A 14,916-nucleotide genomic window follows, 5' to 3' on the forward strand; every position below is an offset into this window, starting at 1 on the left:
TGGGGATTCGAACCCGCCACCTTAGGTGTATGTGGCTGGCGCCTTAGCCGCTTGAGCCACAGGCGCCGAGCCAAGAATTTTCAATGTTTATTTTTCCAAGCTAAGAAGGAGAGCAACACATCACAAGCAACCATAGTTAACATTTGTGTAGTGGTTTTACATTTTATAAAGACTCATTTGTACCCACATGATGCCACTTAGCCCTCAGAAGCCCACATTACAGAGTGTGATGCTTGGGACGGAGAAAGATTGCCATCAGTAACCAGGCTATGGAACTAGAACTCAGGGTTCAGTTTGGTCACTGAATCCCATGTTCTCACAACCCCTCATTCATCTGCCTGCTGCTGTCACAAGGAAGAAGACAGGGCTGACTGCTGTTTTCAGGTGCCAGTGACCTACACTCCCCTTTGGGAAGTCGGGTTCCTCATGATTAGGCAATGTGCCCACAGGACAACCCTGAGCTGGTTCTAATGAACAAACATTTTACTTTCAAAAGCTGGCTTTTCAGCCTTGGAAGGAGGGACCCTTCATTTATGTTCACTGTTTCACATATACAAGAGACCGCATCTGTTCCAGAATCCACCTGGACTTTATTTGACACAGAATACAATATGGCTGCAGGAATAGCAAACTGAAAAGACAAAGCAGAAAAGACACAGTCCTATCTATTTTATAATTAAGTAACAGGAAGGCGATTCAGTCAATGAATAACAAAACAATTAAGCTTGACGGAAGAATTCTTTTTCTAGTGCCCATACCTGAAAAACAAAGTAAATTATTTCAGTAATTCCATGACAACTTTCTGTTTGAGACTATAAAACCTGTTTAAACATATGAGTATCATCAGTTAGAACTTTGAAAACATGTGAGGGGACCAAAAGTGTGATCCAAGATTGGGTTATGATACTGGCCTTTGACTGTCACTGTGATTCCCCTTTCATCTCACCATCCTTCACAACTTCTTATCTGCTACTGTCCTCTCAATCATGGGCTTTCCCTGTGACTCAGCCATAGCCACCTCCACCTGACAGTCACCAGCAAAAGCTGGGCAGTATTAGGGAGGCGACTGGGAAACGTCATTGGTGGTGGCTGTGAAAGGGAACTATGCCTGCTGGCTCCATCAGAGGTTCAGACACAGTTGAGCTTTTGGGCTCCCCTGCCTACTGTAGTACATGTTCACCTTAATTCCAGTACTCAGGCACGTCTGGGGTAAGGCAAATACTGAAAATAGCAATTGAACAGCCTTCAGTTTCAAAACTTATCATTAACCCCAACTAACTTATAGCACTGATTACATACAACTCTACAGTCTACAGCAGCAGTTCTCAACCTGTGAGTTGTGACCCACAGGAACTGTAATAAAGGGTCATGGCATTAGGAAAGTTGAGAACCACTGGTCTAGAGGGCTGGGAAAACCTTGGCTGCAAACTTCTAACACTAGCTAATCCGTTGTGCATTTCTCACACAGTTGAGTGTTTAATGAACCAAAAGCTAGTTTAAAAAAATAAGGCATGGGGACTAGGCACCGTGGCTCATGCCTGTAACCATAACACTCTGGGAGGCTGAGGCAGGTGGACTGCTTGAGCTCAAGAGTTTGAGACCAGCCGGGTGTTGTGGCAGGTGCCTGTAGTCCCAGCTACTGGGAAGGCTAAGGTAAGACGATTGCTCAAGCCCAAGAGTTTGAGGCTGTTGTGGGCTGTGATGCCACGGCACTCTACCGAGGGCCAAAAAAATGAGACTCTGTCTTAAATAAATAAATAAAATAAAATAGGCCAGGCACGGTGGCTCACGCCTGTAATCTAGCACTCTGGGAGGCTGAGGTGGGTGGATTGCTTGAGCTCACAAGTTCGAGACCAGCTTAAGAAAAAGCAAGACCCCATCTCTACTAAAAATAGAAAAACTGGCTAGGTGCCTGCGGCTCAAGTGGCTAGGGCACCAGCCACATACACCTAGGGTGGCAGGTTTGAATCCAGCCTGGGCCCGCCAAAACAGCAATGACGACTGCAACAACAACAAAATAGCTGGGCATTGTGGCAGGTGCCTGTGGTCCCAGCTACTTGGGAGGCTGAGGCAGGTGATTAGCTTGAGACCAGGAGTTGCAGGAGTTGGAGGTTCCTGTGAGCTGTGATGCCACGGCACTCTACCCAGGGGGACAGCTTGAGGCTCTGTCTCAGAAAAAAAAAAACAAAAAACAAACTAGCCCCAGCCAAAATAAAAAAATAAAAATAAAATAAAGAATAAAATAAAATAAGGCATGTTCCATGTCTCCAACTTTTAAGAGTAGGGATATGCACAGCTTGAGATGGGTCAGAGAACAGCAATGACCACCAAGCCCAGTCTTACAAATGTCAAAACAGAAACACCTACTTTTGGAATTCCCACTCTCTGTTGTCCAGTGGACACACCTGCCGTGTTTTAAGCCAGCGAGATATGCAGTGGAAGTGAAAAGCATGCTGAAAGAAAAGAGACATTTTATTAAAAATACCCTGCATAGGCTTAGCCATCTACTGACAACATGCCCCACAGGAGAGTTGAGTGGGTTACAGACAGTATGCTGGAAATGAACAGCAGAGAACAATGATAGGCCAAAGTTCACAGCAGTTACACCTTGCTACCCTGGTCACATACAAGGATATTTCCAACAAAACTTCTGTTAGAAGGCCGGGTGTGGTGGCACGCGCCTGTAATCCTCATATTCTGGGAGGCTGAGGCAGGCAGATCACCTGAGCTCACAGGTTTGAGACCAGCCTGAGCAAGAGCGAGACCCTGTCTCTAAAAATAGCCAGGCTTTGTGACAGGCACCTGTAGTTCCAGCTACTTGGGAGGCTGAGCCCAAGAGTTTGAGGTTGCTGTGACCTAGGGATGCCATGGCACTCTACCGGGGGAGACAAAGTGAGACTCTGTCTCAAACAAACAAATAAAAAAAAAAACTTGTGTTAGAAATGTCATTACTGCCGAAGGAAGACATTACGTAGGAAGCACAGGGATATGTTCTGGCAATGATCTCTCTCCCTTTCTCTTTGAGGAAATATGGACTGTGGTTCCCTGGCCCCATGGCCTATACAGGGACACTTCTACTTTTCCTGAGAAAGGGGAAAGGCCCTACTTACATACAGATTCCCAACTTCTTCATTCTTGGTCCCCAGCACCACCCTTCTTATTCAAGAACCCCAAGAGCAGAGCCTTCTCCTCAGCCCCTGGTAGGGTAGTGCACAGCCACTGCCACCACCCCAAACTGAGAGAGGCACCTCCCGGTAACTAGCTCTGCTGTGTTCATAGCAACTATATTTCCAGATCTGTTCATAGACATATTGATATTACAAGAGAACAGGACTTTAAATGCCTTTAATGGGTGAAGGAATCTTTCTTAAAAAGAAGGAGATTTTGAAAATTGGGGTAAAATGAAGAATTATGAGAAATAAACTGCACACAAGCCATAGAAAAACATCAAAGGGCTTATTTCATAATTAAGACAGGAAGTAAAAAAGCAAGAGTACCAAGAGCACTGGTAACCAGGAGGGAGCTAGGTGAGGGCTTGGATTCGGGAGAAAGAAAACGTGTGTGTAGCTTTTTCGTGTGGGCTAACGCTACAGAGGGGCTCACAATACGTCTGCAATGAACCTTCAGTTTCCTCCCCTACCCACGTGACCACTAAGGAAGCAGTGGCAAGTGTTCACCTTCAATTTCTCTTCATCTGTGATTGGTGGGGTAAGGTGGGGCAAGGGGAGAAATACTGACACCTCCCCCCAAAACAAAAGCTTTTACAGGCTTGGGTTAACAACAGCTTTGAAATCTGGCCGGAATGTCTCCCGAAGCATGCAGGAGACTTCCACGTAATATAGAATGTTATCTTGTGAACTTTGTTATGACAAAGACAAAAATATAATTCAGTAATTAAAGAGCAGAATCCACAGCCAGACACTGTGGGTATTCAACAGGACAAATATTCTCCCAGAATGACAGCCTTGTTAAAGATCTTTCCTGTCCACTTGCATACAACCTATTGTGAAAAACAGAATAAGCATAATTTCCAAAAGGTAGAAAGCTGAGACATTTTTCTCAACCACAGGATCACCTGAGGGGACTGAAGACATCCTTCCCTTTCTACCTCACCCACTAAGCACTGTGCCGCATTCGTGTCCCTATATAGCTCAACTACCTTGGAAAAAATGGCAAGTACTGGGGGCAGGGGCTTGTAAAGGAGGCATCAGGGCAGCACCCCTGAGCATTTATGATCCTGACTTTTTTCTCTGCTAATAACCTAAGATAGGCTTGGCGCCTGTAGCATAGTGGTTACAATGCCAGCCATATACACTGAGGCTGGCGGATTTGAACCCAGCCAGGGCCAGCTAAACAACAATGACAAATACAACAAAAAATAGCCAGGTGTTGTGGAGGGCGCCTGTAGTCCCAGCTACTTGGGAGGCTGAGGCAAGAGAATTGCTTAAGCTCAAGAGTTTGAGGTTGCTGTGAGCTGTGATGCCACAGTACTCTACCAAGGGCAACACAGAGAGACTCTGCCTCAAAAAAAATAAAAAAATAAAATAACCTAAGATATACTAATAAGTGTATTTTACAGTCAGAGTACAATTAAAGGGGACAAATTTACAGTACTTTGTTGTTTACAGAAGATGTTGACACATATTACCTTATTTGAGCTTCACAGCAGGCCTGGCAAGCAAGCATGACAGATATTATTATCTATAGTTTACAGACAGGAAACTGAAACCCAGACACGCTATGTGACTTGACTAATTCATGGAGCTGGTTTGTAGAAGACCCAGAACTAGAACCCAGGACTTGTGCAGGGGTTCTATCACATCATGCTCTCCTTTATGGTAGGCCCTGACTTGGGTCTCTCTTTAGCCAAATTTAAGAAGCCAGGGAGGGCAAAGAGCCCAATACGTTTTCTTTACCCCCATAAATGATGAAAGCTGCCATTCGGCCAGGCTATCGTGAAACTGGCTGAAGGGTCCTGACAGAGAATGAAGAAGGTGTACCACAAGGTCCGCGTGTGGAAGAGAGAGCCTCAACCTGACAGGAGAAACCCAGACAGGTACCATCTACTCAGTAACCCAGTTGTGGTGGTGTGACTCTAGAACCGCTTAGCCCTGTGTCATGCTAGAAGCTATGGTCCTGTCCCTTTGCCATAGGAGGCCCAGACAGGACAATTTTAGCTCAGGTCACTGAGACTATATGGCTCTAAGGATGAATTTTTAACACGTTAGAATATATTTGATGATTATTATCCTTCACAGCTGTCACATTCTGAAAGGCCCCACATTCAGTCCAACGATGGTACAGAAAACATTTCTGGCGTGAGTTATGTTAAAAAAAAATCCTAACTCAGTACATTTGCCACATTTAAAACATTCACACACAGAGATCTGTACGGTCAACTTATTTACCAAACTTCACTCCACGAGATACCTGGCCTTTAAAATAATCTGTTTAGAAGGTAAAGATTTTCACCAACAAAATATGCCAAAGACTGCACCACAGGCTTTAAAGGGAATTCCCAAAATGGGTCCCCAAAATATTGCTAACAAAAGTGGGTCCACTTCATACCAAGACCAACTAATGCCCCTATGTAGTAATTATTTTTGTCCTATTACCAGGTAAATAGTATGATGATTTAAAACCTTTTTAAAATTATTTGTATACCTTTTGAGAGAAAGGTGGGCTAGTCATTTTTTCCTAGTTATTTTCAAGACTGGCAAAGCAGGAAAAGTAGTAATATGTTTACAAGCCATGCTGACAGGTAAAGACGTTTCTTACGTTACAGACGCCCCACGCGACGGTGCACTCTTCTGAAGTGGCAGATGCCTGGTTGGCCTGACATTCTATGCCTGTGGGAAAATAAAAGCAACAGGATCATGGACCTCAGGAGCAGCAACCTTTCAATCTACAGCAGTCAAAACAATTCAAGTGGTTCATTAGCTATAAATTTTTTTTTTTTTTCAGAGAGTCTCACTTTGTTGCCCTTGGTAGAGTACTGTGGCATCTCAGCTCACAGTAACTTCCAGCTCTGGGCTTAGGTGATTCTCTTGTCTCAGCCTCCCAAGTACCTAGGACTTCAGGCACCTGCCATAACGCCCGGCTATTTTTTGTTGCAGTTTGGCTGGGGCAGGGTTTGGTATATGGGGCTGGCACCCCACCCACTGTGCCACATGCACAGCCCACCATAATTGTTTTTTAAGGAATGTGGAAAAGGGAAAGGAACAGAGAAGACACAGGTGTGACTGAACAGCATGCTTTCCTATCTTTGTTTAAAGACAGAGACAGGCTCCACCCCTGTGGCTCAAGTGACTAAGACGCCAGCCACATACACCTGAGCTGGTGGGTTCAAATCCAGTCCGGGCCAACAATGATGGCCACAACCAAAAAATAGCCAGGCGTTGTGGTGGGCACCTGAAGTCCCTGCTACTTGGGAGGCTGAGGCAAGAGAATCACTTGAGCCCAAGAGTTTGAGGTTGCTATGAGCTGTGACATCACAGCACTCTACCGAGGGTGACACAGTGAGACTCCGTCTCAAAAAAACAAAAAACAGGGTGGCGCCTGTGGCTCAAAGGAGTAGGGCGCTGGCTCCATATGCTGGAGGTGGCGGGTTCAAACCCAGCCCCGACTAAAAACTGCAAAAAAAAAAAAAAAACAAAAAAAAAACCAGAAAAGGCTCGGCACTTGTGGCTCAAGCAGCTAAGGCGCCAGCCATATACACCTCTAGGTGGTGGGTTCGAATCCAGCCCGGGGCCCGCCAAACAACAGTGACAGGGGCAACCAAAAAATAGCCAGGCATTGTGGCGGGCGCCTGTGGTCCCAGCTATTTGGGAGGCTGAGGCAGGAGACTTGCTTGAGCTCAGGAATTGGAGGTTGCTGTGAGCAGTGAAACCATGGCACTCTACCCAGGGGGACAGCTTGAGACTCTGTCTCAAAAAAAAAAAAACAGAAAATAGGGAAGGTGAAAGATCTGAAATCACAGAACTTAACTTTTGCTACTAGATTATACTACAGAGTAACTTGGTTTGCTGTCTGATAAGGAGTGAAATATCTAGGCTCTATTCAGTATATCCAAGAATTTATTGGGGTTGTGCATGTACTACTGTATTGACAGGAACGGCAGCAAAAATAAAATTTGATGGCTTTCAAGTTGGAATTTCTAAATTAGCTGGTTTCTCATGGAACCAGCTAAGTAAGAGCCACAATTATTAAAGTAAAAACCAAAACTGTTTCAAGGTTTATCATCATGTTTAAATTTGTTCTAGGTCTTTCTTCTGGCTGTGCCTATGGCATTTTCTCTCTCTCTTTTTTTTTTTTGAGACAGAGTCTCACTCTGTCATCCTGGGTAGAGTGCCATGGCATCACAGCTCACAGCAACCTCCAACTCCTGGGCTCAAGCAAGTCTCCTGCCTCCACTTCCAAAGTAGCTGGGATTACAGGCGCCCATCACAATGCCCGGCTATTTTTTGGTTGCAGCCGTCACTTGTTGTTTGGTGGGCCCGGACTGGATTTGAACCCGCTAGCTCAGGTGTATGTGGCTGGCGCCTTAGCTGCTTGAGCCACAGGCGCTGAGCCAACCTCAAACTCTTGGGTTAAGTGATTCAGTTGCCTCAGCCTCCCAAGGAGTTGGGACTATAGGCACCAGCCACAACACCTGGCTATATTTTGTTGTTGCAGTTGTCATTGTTTAGGTGGCCTGGGCCGGGTTCAAACCCACCAGTCTCAGTGCATGTGGCTGGTGCTATAACCACTGTGCTATGGGCGCCGAGCCAACTTATGGCACTTTCAACTACTGAATCCCTCCCACTCTTTCCTCCCTCTACGCCTTTATTCCATACTCTGCTTTTCTCTCAATACCTCCCTACCCTTCAAGGTGCAGCTTAACTCCCTCCTTGACTGAAGTCTTCCTCAGTCCCCCAGCCTTAGCAATCTTCCTCTCCTTCAGACACTCAGAACATCGAACATTGATTAAGTGACATCAGAAGTATCTCTTTATGTGCATGCCCCCCCCATCCCCCCCAATTCAAAGCTCTCACAGAGCAGGGACCCTGTCTTTCTATGCCAAGTGCAAACTAGGCTCTTGCTACTCAAATAAACAAAAACTGATTCTATAAATAGAATGTTTAGAATTCCTAATATGTATTTATTACCAGAAAACTCATAACAAAGAACAAAAATATATAGGAGAGATAGGATTAGAATCTAGAATGCCAGCTAAGAACGGGATATGGCATAGAAATGATTGAACCAGAGTGGAAAATGAGCACCAATACTAAATATAAATGTTTTCCAGCTTTGGCTGCAGAGAGTACAGGTGTTGAGTTCAGTTTATTAAAACAGGAGCAGGAATAGTTCACTGTCAACCCAGAGCAGGCAGACGGCAGCACATAACCAGTTCATTACATCCCTGCCAAGGAAGCAGCTTCTTACATGATTTATAAAGCGTGGGGACTTTCAATCTTCAGTACAAAAGCAGTACCACCAAAGGACTGCTAAACAATGCCTTATTCTTAAGAGTGAAGAGATTTCACGCTTTCCAACAGCGAGGGACCTGTAGTTTTAGGAAGATACTCATGTCTGATGGGCAAACACTGAATCTAACATGAAGACACCCCCTTCATCTAGAAGATGAAGGTAAGGTGAAAAATAGCAACTCTTTAAACCAACCAAGAAATGGGGCAAGGTAAAATAAATATAAAGCCATAGGAGGGCCTGTAGTATCGGTATGGATTCAAAAAAGGAAATCTTCAGACCAAGAATGCTTTGTGGGGAAATTTGACTGGGGCATAGCCATAATCATTCTCATTATTTACATAAGTGTTCATTTAATGCCAGACTAGATATATAAGAAAATCGCCAATGCTGAATTAAGATTCTTACTTTCATCTTTTACAAAGTCTCATTAGAGAGATCACAAATCCATTTTTTCTTTAAAGGAAGTTGTAGTACCGGGACTTCTCTTCAGTATCTATAATAAAAGAATGCATTTCTCAAATTTAAAGACTTGATTTGGCTCGGCGCCTGTAGCTCAACGGGCTAAGGCGCCAGCCACGTACACCTAAGGTGGCGGGTTCGAATCCAGCCTGGACCCGCCAAACAATGACGGCTGTAACCAAAAAATAGCCGGGCGTTGTGGCGGGCGCCTGTGGTCCCAGCTACTTGGGAGGCGGAGGCAGGAGACTCGCTTGAGTCCAGGAGTTGGAGGTTGCTGTGAGCTGTAATGCCACGGCACTCTACCCAGGGGGACAGCTTGAGGCTCTGTCTCAAAAAAAAAAAAAAAAAAAAAAAAGACTTGATTTCAGTCATTGTTTTATCCTGGTGCCTCACAAAATGTCCAGTAAGTAGTCACTGAATGTACAAAAGACTTAAAATACTTTCGTATTTTTCTTAGAGGTGTTCAATATTCTACTTCATTTGACACTTAAGTTATGAGGTAAATAGGTATTTAACTGAAAGCCTATGCTGATTCCTCAAGCACTCAACTCCGACAATGGCCCTTGTCTTTTGTGGTCCTTCCAACAAGTACATTCTCTCACATCCAGAGAGACACACAGTGACTTAAAAACAGAGGCAAAGAAAATCAGGGTTGTGTAAAATCATTAACTATTTTTTTCTTGGCCATCACGATTTATTTCATTTTCACAAATTATAAAGGGCACTGGGCTCCATAAACTTCCTGATCTGGTGCTCTTTTCTACCATACCCCACCACCCAGGAGGAACTACGTGCTTATAAGAAATAGGCAATAGGATTCTGGAACTGAAAAGCCACCTGGCAAAGGACCCACTTGGATAGGCATGAAAGGTGCTGGGAGTGTGCTGATCACGAAGCAGAAATCAGGCCCCCTGATAGGCAGCTTTCTATCTCAGATCCAAGCTTTGAAGCTGGCTCTTGGCCATTCTGGAGGGGTGAAGGCTAGGAGGGAGGGAAACAACTCACTTCCTAAGTTGTCTCAAGAAAAATCACAAAGGCTGGTTATAGCCAGTATCTCAGGCTGAATTCTTTGTTGCATTGTGATTAGCAAAGAAGATTCTCTATTATCTCACCTCCTCCCTTGTTCAAGGATGGGTCAAACAATAAATCTCCCATACTTTTATGAAAGGTCTGATTTTAACAAATAATTTCTAACTTAGTATCATAATGCTTATCTTCCCTCTCCCCAGAAGTCTTCATGATCATTTTAATGAGTAAAAAACAAAGCAAAATGGGACAAACTGCTCAAGGACCTGTTGTGAGCAAAGCCAGCTCATGGCCAGGCCGGGTCTGTACTTGGGGCCATCACACATCCTTCATGGGCCTGGCGGGGCACCTCCACCAGCAGCGCCTTCCTGAGCATGTCCTCCACTACACGTCCCTGGGTGGGCTGCACAGGCAAGATCAACTGAGGCAGAGTCAGCAGGTGAGAGGAGAGGAGTGGGCTTTGGGAGCCCTTTCTGGTGTGGCCAAGCCAGAGCCACTACCACAGGCATTGCCGCTTCCTCCTCTTCTCTATTGGAAGTTTGCAAGACACTCAGTAGCAGCCAGCCATTAAGTTTTGCAGAAACCAGCCCTGGACTCTGCTCAAAATGTCCAGTACCAGGGCAGGTACTGAGTGTGGGGTGGCTTTGAACCCTGGGTCAGCACAGGGATATCATGCCCACACTTCCTCAGCTCCCCATCTGTTCAGGGACACAGGCAGGAAAGACTGACTTCCAACAGTTCACAAGTCCAGCCACCCCTGCCTTCAGGGGGTGAAGCTCTTTCTTCCTGATCACAGAGGACGGGTGAAGGCAAGTGGGGTCCAGGGCGTGCAGGCCAACACTCAAAGGTGAATCTGGAGGGTGGTCCATCCCAGGGCAGGGTGCTCACACATGCACCACCCCCATAGGAACTCAGTCCCTGTAACTGTGACTAATGGCACTGGTCCCACCATTTGTGGTTCTAAAGGTCCAAAAAGGATTGTAGAAAGGATAGGTGGCCTGAAGCAATATGGCAGATAATCTAGACATGGAGAAGGGAGACATAGTCCTGACAGTCCAGCTTGCTGCCTTAGGGGTGGGGTGCGGGAACATAAACGACCTCCTACACCCTGGGGAAGGACACAGCTCCAAGGACAGGAACTTCACAGCCATGTGACAAGGAGATCTAGGCTAGAAAGACTATGCAGAGAATGTGGCTTCAGTCTGAGACAGGGCTCCTCTTATGCCTCCCACAAATTTACCCACAGGAAAAACTCCGCTGCAAGGCCTTGTGTGTAAGATGAAGAGATCCCATGTAAACTATGCCCAACACAAACACAGTGGAACAGACGAGGATGCTGGTGGTACCTGGGCACATATGGCCCAGCCCCTTCCCCAGCAGGTGACATAAGAACCCTGCTGTGGCCTTGGGCCTGGGAGCACAAAGCACAGACTAGACCCTGCAACCAACATGGAGTCACAGCTCTGCCAGGCAGCATCTGGTAGCGAGGGCCAGCCCTCAATGGTGGACGTGAATGAAAGCCCAAGGCAGCCTGTCTAGTTAACACGGCCCCGCTGCAGCACACTTACAACACAGACGTGGAACATAACCCCACACATGCTATTAAAGGAAAAACAGAATACCGTAGCTACACTGCTGTAATTAACTGCATGCTGCACATCTCATGGGTCAAGGGTTGATGCTGGGCAAACCTGGAGGTAGCAGGAGGGGTCCAGTGTGGCCACAGCAGGCAGGTGGCAGCTTCCTCATCTCTGTAACTACAGTTCATGATTCTAAGGTTGGAGTGGCCAGGCACTGATCCTACCTCTGACCAGAGCTTCTCCTGGATTTAGCTGAACCAATCAGCGTGATAACCGGGATGAGAGTTGGCTGTGACCTAGGTGGCCTCAGTGGCAGACCCTGGCTGTGTGATGGTTGGCCTGTCTGTGGCTTCCCTCTCGTCAGACTGCAGCTGTGTCTCCAGGTCCACGGGGGACACGTTGAAATGGGTCTCCTCACCCTTGGGTGCTTCAGGCTGACTTCCCACAGCAGCAGTAGTGGCAGCCAGAGCCATAGGAGGAATGGCAGCGGCAGCAGTAGCAGCACATGAGCAGGCCGCAGAGGACAAACAACCAGTCAGCCCAGAGCAAGTCTTTACCTTCTCCTCTACAAACTGCTTCTCAAAATGCTCAGCCAGGAAGAGGCCCAGGCAGCCGTACTCATCACAGAATTTTTTCTTTGTGTCATCCATCAGGATGGCCTGTATGTTGTTGATCTTAAAACTTCTCTGTGGCCTCTGGGTTATAGGGGTTCTTGTAAGGGTGATATTGTGATATTTCAAGGCAAGTTTTCATTCGGACATCATGACATCTGAGGCTGCATTATTATCCAGCTCAAGAACATGGTATAGCGATTCCTCCGAGGTAGAAAGTGAGTGTTGTTTGTGCTCTGCCCTGCTGGGCTAAGCTGCCTGCCTGCTAGCTCCACTGGGCAGCAGCTGACACGCTCCTCAACTTGAGTTCCCAGGGCAGTGGTGACCCATTAACTATTTTTGTCAGTCCCAATAAGGTAAAACTTTCTCTGGGTATAATTCCTCATGAAAATGCAAGTCAGTGAAACTAGCAAGCTCGTAATCAAAGACCCGCCCAAACACATTGAAAACTCTGCGTGTTTTTCTGTGATGGGTTCCTGCTATCTGTGTTAATCAACATGGTGGCTGCTGATGTGCTTTGACTGTAGTGTGAAAGGTAAACAGGATCAAAGCCCAAAGCAGCCAAGGACAGTAAAGGACCAGCACAAGGCATGACTGCTTTCCAACACAAAATATTTGATTCATGCTTTCCATGTTGCAATGATCAGACTATTCTGTATTTTTAATTTAGAGACAGAGCCTCAAGCTGTCCCCCCGGGTAGAGTGCCGTGGCATTGCAGCTCACAGCAACCTCCAACGCCTGGGCTCAAGCAAGTCTCCTGCCTCAGCCTCCCAAGTAGCTGGGACCACAGGCACCCGCCACAATGCCCGGCTATTTTTTGGTTGCAGCCATCATTGTTGTTTGGCGGGTCCAGGCTGGATTCGAACCCGCCACCTTAGGTGTATGTGGCTGGCACCTTAGCCACTTGAGCCACAGGCACCGAGCCATTTTTTATTTATTTTTTATTATTTTTCTGAAGCAGAGTCTCATTATGTCACCCTTGGTAGAGTGCTGCGGAGTCATAGCTCACAGCAACTGCAAACTCTTGGGTTTAAGCAGACTCTCTTGCTTAACCTCAACTGTTCTGGTGTGATCAGCATTCTTCCCAGGTAGCTGGGACTATAGGTGCCCACCACAATGCCTAGCTATTTTTTGGTTGTAATTGACATTGTTGTTTAGCTGGCTCAGGCCAGGTTCAAATCCGCCAGCCCCAGTGTATGTGGCCGGTGCCCTAACCAAAGAGCTAAGGATACCGAGACAATTCCGTATTTATATAATTCATTCAGTGAATTATTCAGTTTTTATAATTCATTCTCACTCAGTACTCAGCGAGCACTTATGTACTAAACATTATGTTTAGATGCTGGGTACAGTAGTAAATAACATGGATAGAGAACCAAGTAAATTAAATTAATACAAACTAGAGGATGTTGTAGGAGTATTTAACAGAACTTCCATAGTCTGTATGTAAATATGTTCATGGAAAACACCTTTGAGCAAGTTTGAGAGATTCTGGGTTAGTCTTATATTGCCCAGTAAGTAGTCATTACCCACATGTAGCTCGTGAGTACTTGTAACATGTCTAGTCTGAATTGCGATGTGCTCTAAGTGTAAAATACACACTGAAAGACTTAGTATAAAAAACAAAATGTAAAATATCTCCTTTACATAGTCTAAATGCTAAAGAAATATTTTGGATTGGGCAGTGCCTGTGGCTCAAAGGAGTAGGGCGACGGCCCCATATACCAGAGGTGGTGGGTTCAAACCTGGCCCTGGCCAAAAACTGGGCGGTGCCTGTGGCTTAGTGAGTAGGGCGCTGGCCCCATATACCAAGGGTGGCAGGTTTAAACTTGGCCCCAGCCAAACCGCAACAAAAAAAATAGCCAGGCGTTGTGGCGAGCACCGGTAGTCTCAGATACTTGGGCAGCTGAGGCAAGAGAATCACCTAAGCCCAAGAGCTGGAGGCTGCTGTGAGCAGTGTGACGCTGCCACAACACTTTACCGAGGATGACTTTGTCTCAAAAAACAAACAAAAAAAGAAATATTTTAGATACAGTAGGGTAAATTAAATGTAATTTTAAAATTAACTTCACTTCTTTATTTTTACTTTATTAATGTAGGGACTAGAAAATTAAAAATATATATGTACTGGTATTTGTGGCTAACATTTAGATTGGACAGTGCCAGGTCAGATAAAAGTAGCAGGGAGAGGGCAGTGCCCGTGGCTCAGTGGGTAGAGCGCCAGCCACATACACCGAGGTCGGTAGGTTCAAACCCAGCCTGGATCAGCTTAGGCAACAATGGCAATTGCAACAACAACAAAGAAAAAAAAATAGCTAGGCCTTGTGGCAGGCACCTGTGGTCCCAGCTCCCTGAAAGGCTGAGGCAGGAGAAATGCTTGAGCCCAGGAATTTGAAGTTGCTGTGAGCTATAATATGATGCCACTATACTCTAGCCCAGTGGCAGAGCAAGACTCTGTCAAAAAGAAAAAGAAAAAAAGACCAGAGAAACTATCAAAGTGAGTAGAATGATTTAAAATAAAACTCATACTGCAGACGAACAATCTAAAAAATAAGTGCCTATAATTCCAATCTAGAAACCTGAAGTTTCTTTGCCCCATCTCTGATCTCATAACAAATTATTTTAGGTCTCAGATGAAAAAGTAACCTCGGCTCGGCGCCTATAGCTCAACCGGCTAAGGTGCCAGCCATGTACACCTAAGGTGGCGGGTTCAAATCCCCAGCCTGGACCCGCCAAAACAACGACGGCTGCAACCAAAAAATAGCCG

The 14,916-nt window shown here is 45.8% G+C and overlaps 1 protein-coding gene across 1 annotated transcript in view; it reads right to left on the reverse strand.

The window, feature by feature from the left end:
* Positions 1-569: 569 nt before the first annotated feature.
* Positions 570-14,916, reverse strand: part of RBX1 (ring-box 1) — an 18,128-nt gene continuing 3,781 nt past the window's right edge. Inside the window, exons 3-5 of the mRNA XM_003783169.2 lie at positions 5,779-5,849; positions 2,368-2,453; positions 570-758 (exon numbers count right to left, since the gene is read on the reverse strand). Of these exons, the coding sequence (XP_003783217.1) occupies positions 746-758; positions 2,368-2,453; positions 5,779-5,849 (170 nt within the window). The 3' untranslated portion in view covers positions 570-745. The remainder of the gene's footprint in view (positions 759-2,367; positions 2,454-5,778; positions 5,850-14,916) is intronic.

The sequence above is a fragment of the Otolemur garnettii genome, unplaced genomic scaffold (assembly GCF_000181295.1).
Source record: "Otolemur garnettii isolate 467f Iridium unplaced genomic scaffold, OtoGar3 scaffold00007, whole genome shotgun sequence".
NCBI lineage: Eukaryota > Metazoa > Chordata > Mammalia > Primates > Galagidae > Otolemur > Otolemur garnettii.